A 9,816-nucleotide genomic window follows, 5' to 3' on the forward strand; every position below is an offset into this window, starting at 1 on the left:
GGGGGGGGGGGCGGGCTTGCCTGCGCCAGCTGACCTGCCTGCGCCAGCTGACCTGCAAGAAAGGCTTTATATTCCAGTGTTGTGCGTTGCGAAAAATCGATACTCAAACGAGAGGTGGGGATAAGAGAACTGTTGTACGTGCAGCGGTCCAGGTTCCCACTGCTCGACCTTGGCCATACTTCCCCCCATTTTCCAGACCATTATAAATTTTTTTTAGTATTATTTCGACGTCCGCATTTCCCAGTTTGTTTTTTATCACATGGCCCACGAATACCGGAACAGAGCAAGAGGGATTTTGAGCGTTCCACGTGTTTAACGGAAGCGTATGGGACGAGCAACAAACTGTCCCGCTCTCCTTCCTTTCAAATAAAAAAATGCACAATAACTTCTGATCGCGTGTTATTACACAACTGATATCGGGCGCGTGCTTATTATGCCGTCTGATGAGACATTTTAGTTTTCTGATGGAAATTGCTGGCTGGGTGCCACGAAAGGGCGCGTGCGGCGCCGGCGCTGCGTGGTCAGCCTTCTCCCGGCGTCTCTCAGGAGCTTGGGCTCTGGAGCTTCCGAGAGCAACGCGCTGTACCGGCCGTTACATTGCGCTGCGCCTTTGCTTGGCCAGCTGCCAGAATAGTGCAGTACCCCTTCCTTACCCGTCTGTCTCGGCCTGTCTGTCCCGAACTTCTTTGCTGTGCGTCTCTTTCTCCCCTCCCTCCCCCTCGCCCCATCTCTACCTCCTCCTAGCTCCCATCCGGACATCCAAACACACATGTATCTATTTAAATAATTAGATGTCATGCCGGCCGGGTAGCATTCAGTTGATGCTGAGGAGGTGGCCTCTAGTTTTTCTTTTTTTTTTTTTTCTCGTCTTGTACTCCTCGTTTTTCGCTCTTTTCCTCAGTTTTTGGTTTCCTTAATCCTGAAACGATCAACACATCGCCGCTTCTAACGACCAACCTTAAGACATTTTTCTCCGTCAAGCAAGGCCAATAATTTACTCGAGACGACGATGATTTTTCTATAAACACGCTACCACTCCTTTAGATACCCAGCCTCTCGTCGTTCAGTTGAGTCCAGCGCTCGCTTCTTTCAGACAACGAAAAGCTCATCGGACTCCCGGGTTTTTGTTAATTTTTATCCGCGCGCGACATAATAAAATGAGCCGAAGGTTGTCGCCGACTGATGCCAATTGATTCCCGAAACAGCCGTGACCTTTCTCCTTGGGCTACGAGCTGCTCTTGACATGGCCCGACCCGCGCCGTCCGCCTGCAAAGGCGAAACCCGATCATCGGAAAAACGTCGCGTGGCTGTCCTCCCTTCATTCGGGTCCTCGCCTGCTGTCACGAGCCGCGGTCGATTTTGATTAATCAGATTGACCGGCCGTGACGGAGCACGCGCTAGAGTGGCTGATTGAAAAGAAAACATTCCGTTCGATCGGTATCTGGGGGGAAGTTGGAATAATTTAGCCTAGTAGTGGAACCCATAGCGAGCAATTAACGCAGACACCAGAGCATTCTCTGATTGCGGCGGAAGGCTGTGCGCGTGATCTCCTTATCGTCCGCAGAACAGAGACGGGTGGTCCAGACTTTGTCGCCTCGCAAGTCGATTGGCGCGCGTTCGCCTGCGCTGCAGTGTGTCACACCGGACAAGCCAAGGGCGAATAACTCACGTTACCGGCCACGCCGCTTGGTGGACGCCGCCCAGGCCGGCCGGCCGGCCTGGCAGGGACAGGTTCAGGTCCGGCCGACGCAGGTCCCCCACACCCGACGATGCGACTCCGTCCGATTCGCTTCCTGGATGGAGCCGAGGGTGTTAGCCCCGCCAACGTCATCCTGACCGGTGCGCGAATGGGAGGGTGCGCCCGCCGCCCGTCTGGTGTATGTGAGGCGAAATCAGTCTCCCGCCTCTCGTCTGCCAAAGTGCTCTCTTGGTATCGGCGGTGGTTTTGACCCTTACCGCCACTGCGCCCCACCCGGACACCCGTTTAGACGTTACTGAATCTATTATTGGGAAGTTCTAGTCATCGTGTTCTACAGGACTGTTTATGACCCCCGCTGTTAAGCTTCTTTTATTGTCAGCCTGTCTTCCAACGCTCCTTCCTTCCAGGTTCTGCTTCTGCTGCTGCTGCTGCTGTTGTTGTTCCTTTGCTCGCTAACTTTCCTCTGCTCCTGTCGCGTGGGTATGTGTTGTTGTGGAACTTTCCGAGCATCCCTGCAGAGGGCCCGCACCTCTGCATTTCTCCCCGGTCGCGGCATAATTCCAGGGGGGCTTTGCTCGACAGGCGAGCGAAGGAGTCCTGGAAGCGGCGGAAAATCTCCAGGCGTTGAGCTATCTGACCGGCATGTCGTTTAGGCCCTTGAAGCAGTGCGCCAGGTGGGCTGGAGGCTCGCCACTCGCGGCAGCCCTCCGCTGCACTCGCTCCGGCAAACCGGCTGCACTGGAGAACGTTCTGGAGCCACAACAAGTGCAGCGCCGGAGAACGTTCCGGAGGCACTGCCGCCGGACGCCGTCGCCCGCGGCGCGAGTGGCGACGCCGCCTTATACTAACTATACTTTGGCACGCGTCGCGCGCAGCAGCACCACAGAATCGGGATTCTTTGTTTTTTTTCTTCTTTTGATGCGGTGGAAATCGGGACGTTTACCTGCACGCGAAACGGATTTTGCCTCGCCCCTCCCCCCGAGGAGTCCGCGGCCGGACTGCACTAGCAGTAGTATAAGCGATTTATTTGCATGGGGCATTAAAAGCGGCGCATTGTTCCGGCAGATCACTTCGCTTCCGACCTCGCGTGTCGCCGCGCGGTGCGGCGCGGTGCGACGCGGCTCGACACCCGTCCCGCGCGCGCGTCCGGCATTTGCATTTTATAAATCCCGCAAACGGATAGGTTGGCGCGCGCGCGCCGCGGACATCAACATGATGTAATGACATCATAACGTTCGGTCGACCGCTCGGGCGGTGACACACACGTTATTCGTTCTCCATACCGGCGCCTCGTCGCGACCACGCCGCGCGCGCCACCTTCTGTCCACCCAAACCCAATCAAAGACTCTTTCACACGGTAAATATATTTCTCTGAAAAAAAAAAAAAACAAATAATTGGTGTTTACTTCAAAAGTAAACAAGTCGTGGTTTTATTCATGACCAAATAGCATACTGTGACTGTGGTTTTCGGAATATTACGCTAATTAATGGATATTGGAGGCAAATTTAAAACTAGGAGCACTCTCACACACACACACAGCTTAATTTGAATGGACGCGTGAAAGTAGTCGCAGCGAGCCCGGTCCGCCACGCCCCCCGGCCATCCGTACGTGCCGTCGATCTATCTTGGCATGCCCGCGACGTGTCGCCATTTTTTGGCAGGCGTCGCGCCGACCGCCAAGGCCGCCTCGATACATGTGTACCGTGCCGTTGCAGCGGCGTGCAGCCAGCCGGAGGGGCGTTGCGCCACGGTAGTGCACCGGGGAGGGACAGAGAGAGAGAGAGAGAGAGAGAGAGAGAGAGAGAGAGAGAGAGAGAGGTGGAAAGTGGTGGGTGGATGGCACCCCGGCGACGTGACAGCTCCACGGTCACGGTCATCCTAACACCACAACACGCACGAGGGGTACAAAGTGATTAATAAAGAATAAAAACTATATTTTTTGCCACGAATAAATGGGCAAAATATTTATTTTCTTGTGTGGGTATTCCTATCTAGTGTTTGCATGATCGAAACGTTCAAACTTCATTCATTATGCCTTGTCCTCGTGACTGGGGCAGAACCACTTTACTACTTCCACTTGCACTCTCCCCTTTTACTTTCTTCGGTGCGCCCGCGGACACTTTGGTGTTCCTTTGGGGCTTCCCCCGCCGCCCCGCCGCCGGGCCCGCCTCTGACCTCATGGGCGGCGTTTCTCCGAGCGCATGGACCCTGCCCTGCCATGAGCAGCAGCAGGGCAGGGGGCAGCGCAGGGGTACGGTGCCGAATTCGCCATCGCCAAACCCGGCGCGCTTTCTCTAGGCGCCGGCAAAGTCCACCGCGCCCGGGCCACACGACTCGCCAAATCACAAATCATGCATCAATGTCGCTCGGGAGAGAAGGAGAGAGACCGAAGAGTTTCGGCAGCTCCGCTTTCTTTCAACTCTGAGAACAAGACGTGTATGATGATGATGATGATCGCGTTATGGCGACGACCAAGCGCAGTGACGTATGTGCGGATTCCTTGCTTTGACGCACACGGTCTTGTCTTTTCTCCTGTTCGGACGGGTGCTAAACTTTTCTAGTATTTCGTGTCAAGCCAGCCGAGCTGTCCGCAAACACGGCGCCGACGAGCAGCTAATTGGCCATTCGGACGCTAATCAAAATGTGGATCCCAGCGGGGGGTCGGGACTTTATCGCGATGCGAGCCCGCCACTCCCACCTCGCTGTCGTACCCGGCACGTATGTACGTACTCGCAGTGCACTAAGACACGCGGAATTTTCCGATGCAGGTACTACGACTACTACTACTACTCCGTTTAGCAATTATTCAGTTGTTGCCGGTGCTGCTGCTGCTGCTGGGTGTTCTGCTCGCTTGGCGCCGGCGCTGCGGGTTGTGCCGCGCCCGACGGCGGCGATGACGGTGCGCTGCTGCGGCGCAGTGGTGCACGCAATCCCAGGAGTTCAGATCATTAATTTGCCCCGCGCGAAACGAGATGAAAATAATGGAAATAGGGGGTGGTTCGCGACGCAGGCGCCTGCGGAGCCCCACTTGCCCTGCCACCTGCTCATCCCCACCCTGTAGTAGTATCGCTCGCTTTTACGCGACACCGGCGGCAAAAAGCCATGCTCATCATCAAGACGACGCGCGCCTCTGCTCCCGGCCGAACTACAATCTCAACAAGACGACTGTTTCATTTCGCCACGGTATTACTTTATAGCATTGCCGTGTCAATGAGAATGATGGTCATAATCCCACTCTGTGCCGCAGTTATAACGAGGTGCGATTGCGGACGAGTTTCAATGTTGTCACAGCTACTTCACACTTCTGATGAGCTTACTCCCAAAGAAAGCACACGTCGCACGCACAATGCTACATCATCCTCGAGCTGATTCCCGTTCCGCTCAGTAAATTTAATATTTTAGCTTTTTTACAAATATTTTTATTCATGTATTTATGTTCTCGCTTGAAACATGTGTTTTCACGAATGTTTGCGCTCTAGTTTCGCCGATTAATCGTGATCGCGGATTTGTGCACGGTCACCTCGCGGCCGTACATTCTGAGATGCTCTGCGAAGCTTCCGGCCGAAGAGCTGGTTTGGGGGGCGCGCCCGCGCTGCGCTCGACGCGCTTGACGCCGGACTTTTTGCAGCAGCATTACACGGCATTACACGCACGCCACCCTGACGTCACGGCACACTGGCAAAAATAATCATCGTTATTCCAGGTATCACAGAAAATGATCAGCGTCACCCTCGTTTCCGTAAACCCCTTTTTATTCGTCTTCCACGATTAGCGCCACAGTGCGGTTATTAGCCCGAACAATCGGGCCTTGAGGATTTATAGAATGGAAAAGCAAACACTACAAAAAAACGAGAAAAAAAAATAGGAAAAAAATTGCTGTGCAACACTGATACTTTCCGCGTGCGTGTGTGTTTGTGCGTGGATGCCCGCCAGGCTGCGGCGTGGCCTGGCGTGGCGCTGACGGGGGGCGTGGCGGGGTAGCGGGCTGGAGCTATGGGTTCAGCCGGAAGGTGAAGGTCTAGGTCGGGCAGCGCGCCGCCGGCCTGGCTGGAGCAGCGCGCCACTCCGGCCGGCCACTCTGAAGAGAGGGGTGAGGCGGGGCGGGGTGCGGCCACCCGACTTGCAGCAGGTGATTCAGTTCTGGTGTTCGCCGAACCCGCCGAACCGCCGCCAACGAAACATATTGCATACGAAATGGATGGCTGCTGTTGCAAAAGGGCCTGCCGCCGCCGCCGCCTGCCTCCTTGGTCCGGTCCGCCGGCGGGGCTCTCCCCGCATCCCATTTTGTTATTGCACGACGCTTGCGTATGACATTTGTTGTGCGGCGGCGGGCGAGCGCTTCGTGTTACAAAAGGTGCGAGAGAGTCGTGCCCTTAGTTGGAGGCGCTGGGCGGTGCGGCTGGGCTATGCCATCCCCCATGAGACGGCGTTTATTACGTACATTGCGGAAAGAGGCGAGGGTGGGCTAGGGATGGTCGACGGCGTGGGATATCTGTTGCTGTTTGTCTAAATCAAAGTCAAACTCGGAGCGGCCCATGCGACCGCCACTTCCTCGCTCCAAAGTTATTGCACAACGTTGTGCACTTGTTCGCGTGTTGCGCCTTTTGGCGAAAGGTCCTTCCCCGCCGACCCGCGCCACGGCGGGGCGGGGGGCAGCCGGCAGCAGCCTATGGCGGCAGGACATTCCGACCCTGAGAACCTGTTCCCTTGCCGGCCGGCCGGCGAGCCGAGCGCGCCGTCGTCGCATCGCATCCTGGCCAGGGGGGTCCTCAGGCAGGATCCTCTCGAGCAGGTGGCCGACGACGCGGCATTGACACTTGGCAGGTCAAGCCGAGTCAAACGCACCGACGGTGACCACTCGGTCATTTGTCGCCCGTGGTTCATCCATTGAGGGCGGCGTACCCCTATGACGGTGGTGATCCTTACAACAGCTACCCTCTCCTGCGACGGTGACCCTTTGAACCCTTTTGTGACCATCTGCGTCTCGCATTGTTTCAGGCGTGCTGATCTTGCTGATGGTCGGGCTGCTTGGCATCAGCACCGGGACAATCATGCTGCTGACGGACCCCTACAACACGCTCTTCCAATGGGTAAGTTCCACCCCCGCCCGGGCGACGTGCAGCTCATCATAGCTGGCTACACGCCTCCAACCGGCCGTGTCACTCACTCACTATCTTTGTTTTTATTTGGATTTGACAGAAAGCGACGTTCGCCGAGGGCGGTGAGATGTTCGGCCTCTGGGAGAAGCCCCAGATCGAGCTCTACCTCCGCGTCTGGCTGTGGAACGTGACCAACCGCGAGGAGTTCCTGGCCGGCCGGGAGAAGCTCCGCGTCCAGGAGGTCGGCCCCTACACCTACAGGTGCGGACAAGTCCGGGAACGAATAAAAACTTGAAACCTCTCATGTCGTGGGAAACAAAGTAGACATGCTCACTTTTCAGAAGCAGGCGCCCATGAGGTTCACACTAAAATTAATTGTGTTTTCAGGGAGTTGTTTACGCACGAAAATGTCAAATTCAACGAGAACGGCACCATGACGAGCACCCCCACCCACCCGCTCGTCTGGGTCCCCGAGAAGAGCGAGGGCCGGTCCGAGAACGACACGCTCATCCTGCCCAACATCGCACTGCTGGTAAGAGAGAAGTATAGGAAGTCCCGCGCCGCAGCAAGGCTGTGAGGCAGGTGCCGCAGCTGCTGAGGCTAGCGGTGCAAATCAGGGTGTGGAAGCTGCTGCAGCTGTGGTGCGATACCGGTGGCGAGCAGCCGTGGCGGGAATACCAATGGGGCTCGCGGCAGCGGCGGCGGGGGTGGGACGCGTTGTGCGAGAGGGAGAGGGGCTGACAGAGTTCTTTTTTGTACGTGTGCGAGTGAAACGGTGTGGGGATGGCCACATGCCATTTCCCTCCGGCCCGGCCCTGCCCATTTGCTTCTTGCATCTTTCTCTTGTCCGCGGCTATGACGCGCGCGGCGCGTGTCGTGGCGTGGCGGGGAGCCCCGGCGGCAGCCCGACTACTTGTAAACCGACCGAATATGAGTAAACACACTAATGAAGCGCAGAGTTTGCCTTCCAGCAAAGCGAATGGTTCGGGTGGGTCCGGGCGGTGATGACTGGGGAAGTACTTATTTGCCAGAGCCCGGGCCGGGCCGGTCTGGCCCGCGGCACTCTGAGCCGGGGGTGTATATTCTTGTCTGTGTTTTGGCGATTCAAACTTTGACCGCGCCCGTCTTGACCGCCCGTACTCTTTCTCGTCTGTCGCAGAGCATCACCAACGTCATGGCGGACGCGTCCCTCTTCACCCGGATGGGCGTCAACATCCTGGTCCGGCAGACCGAGTCGCAGCCCCTGGTCGAGATGACGGCGCGCGAGTTCATGTTCGGCTACGAGAGCCCCCTCGTCACGCTCGGCAACAAGTTCATGCCGTCCTGGATCATGTTCGACAAGCTGGGCCTCATCGATAGGGTGAGTCTCTCGGCGGCTGCGTCTCGTCGAATGTGATGCCTACCCTTCGGGGGCCGCGGCGCTCACCTGGCGCACGCGAGGCTTCTGCCTCCAGGTGCTCCAGACCTGTGTGGGCCTGCGGGAGCAGGATGGCTTGCCTACCTGTCGGGGCCGGCTGTTATGCTGCGCAGTCCTGGAGGCGTGCAGGATGGTCTGCCTACCTGCCGGGCGCGCCGGCGCGCGGCGCACCCGAGCTATGAACTTAATTTTTCTCAACAAATATTATTAGGAAATTTTTAAGAACCTTTTTTAAGTCTATTTTTTTCTTACAGACTACCACTACTCCGTTTAGCAATTATTCAGTTGTTGCCGGTGCTGCTGCTGCTGGGTGTTCTGCTCGCTTGGCGCCGGCGCTGCGGGTTGTGCCGCGCCCGACGGCGGCGATGACGGTGCGCTGCTGCGGCGCAGTGGTGCACGCAATCCCAGGAGTTCAGATCATTAATTTGCCCCGCGCGAAACGGGATGAAAATAATAGAAATAGGGGGTGGTTCGCGACGCAGGCGCCTGCGGAGCCCCACTTGCCCTGCCACCTGCTCATCCCCACCCTGTAGTAGTATCGCTCGCTTTTACGCGACACCGGCGGCAAAAAGCCATGCTCATCATCAAGACGACGCGCGCCTCTGCTCCCGGCCGAACTACAATCTCAACAAGACGACTGTTTCATTTCGCCACGGTATTACTTTATAGCATTGCCGTGTCAATGAGAATGATGGTCATAATCCCACTCTGTGCCGCAGTTATAACGAGGTGCGATTGCGGACGAGTTTCAATGTTGTCACAGCTACTTCACACTTCTGAAGAGCCTACTCCCAAAGAAAGCACACGTCGCACGCACAATGCTACATCATCCTCGAGCTGATTCCCGTTCCGCTCAGTAAATTTAATATTTTAGCTTTTTTACAAATATTTTTATTCATGTATTTATGTTCTCGCTTGAAACATGTGTTTTCACGAATGTTTGCGCTCTAGTTTCGCCGATTAATCGTGATCGCGGATTTGTGCACGGTCACCTCGCGGCCGTACATTCTGAGATGCTCTGCGAAGCTTCCGGCCGAAGAGCTGGTTTGGGGGGCGCGCCCGCGCTGCGCTCGACGCGCTTGACGCCGGACTTTTTGCAGCAGCATTACACGGCATTACACGCACGCCACCCTGACGTCACGGCACTGGCAAAAATAATCATCGTTATTCCAGGTATCACAGAAAATGATCAGCGTCACCCTCGTTTCCGTAAACCCCTTTTTATTCGTCTTCCACGATTAGCGCCACAGTGCGGTTATTAGCCCGAACAATCGGGCCTTGAGGATTTATAGAATGGAAAAGCAAACACTACAAAAAAAACGAGAAAAAAATAGGAAAAAAATTGCTGTGCAACACTGATACTTTCCGCGTGCGTGTGTGTTTGTGCGTGGATGCCCGCCAGGCTGCGGCGTGGCCTGGCGTGGCGCTGACGGGGGGCGTGGCGGGGTAGCGGGCTGGAGCTATGGGTTCAGCCGGAAGGTGAAGGTCTAGGTCGGGCAGCGCGCCGCCGGCCTGGCTGGAGCAGCGCGCCACTCCGGCCGGCCACTCTGAAGAGAGGGGTGAGGCGGGGCGGGGTGCGGCCACCCGACTTGCAGCAGGT

The 9,816-nt window shown here is 56.5% G+C and overlaps 2 protein-coding genes across 3 annotated transcripts in view; one reads left to right on the top strand and one right to left on the bottom strand.

Moving 5' to 3' along the window:
- Window positions 1-8,210, top strand: part of LOC127748634 (scavenger receptor class B member 1-like) — a 66,930-nt gene extending 58,720 nt beyond the window's left edge. For both annotated transcript variants that reach the window (XM_052266975.1, XM_052266974.1), the window contains exons 2-5: window positions 6,699-6,790; window positions 6,900-7,060; window positions 7,187-7,331; window positions 7,959-8,210. In XM_052266975.1, coding sequence (XP_052122935.1) covers window positions 6,699-6,790; window positions 6,900-7,060; window positions 7,187-7,331; window positions 7,959-8,195 — 635 coding nt within the window. In that variant the 3' untranslated portion in view covers window positions 8,196-8,210. The remainder of the gene's footprint in view (window positions 1-6,698; window positions 6,791-6,899; window positions 7,061-7,186; window positions 7,332-7,958) is intronic.
- LOC113212133 (protein takeout-like) overlaps window positions 1-9,816 on the bottom strand; it is a 19,421-nt gene that overhangs the window by 1,424 nt on the left and 8,181 nt on the right. The gene's annotated exons all lie outside the window — the stretch shown is intronic.

The sequence above is a fragment of the Frankliniella occidentalis genome, unplaced genomic scaffold (assembly GCF_000697945.3).
Source record: "Frankliniella occidentalis isolate FOCC.00 unplaced genomic scaffold, Focc_3.1 Scaffold44, whole genome shotgun sequence".
Taxonomy (NCBI): Eukaryota; Metazoa; Arthropoda; class Insecta; order Thysanoptera; family Thripidae; genus Frankliniella; species Frankliniella occidentalis.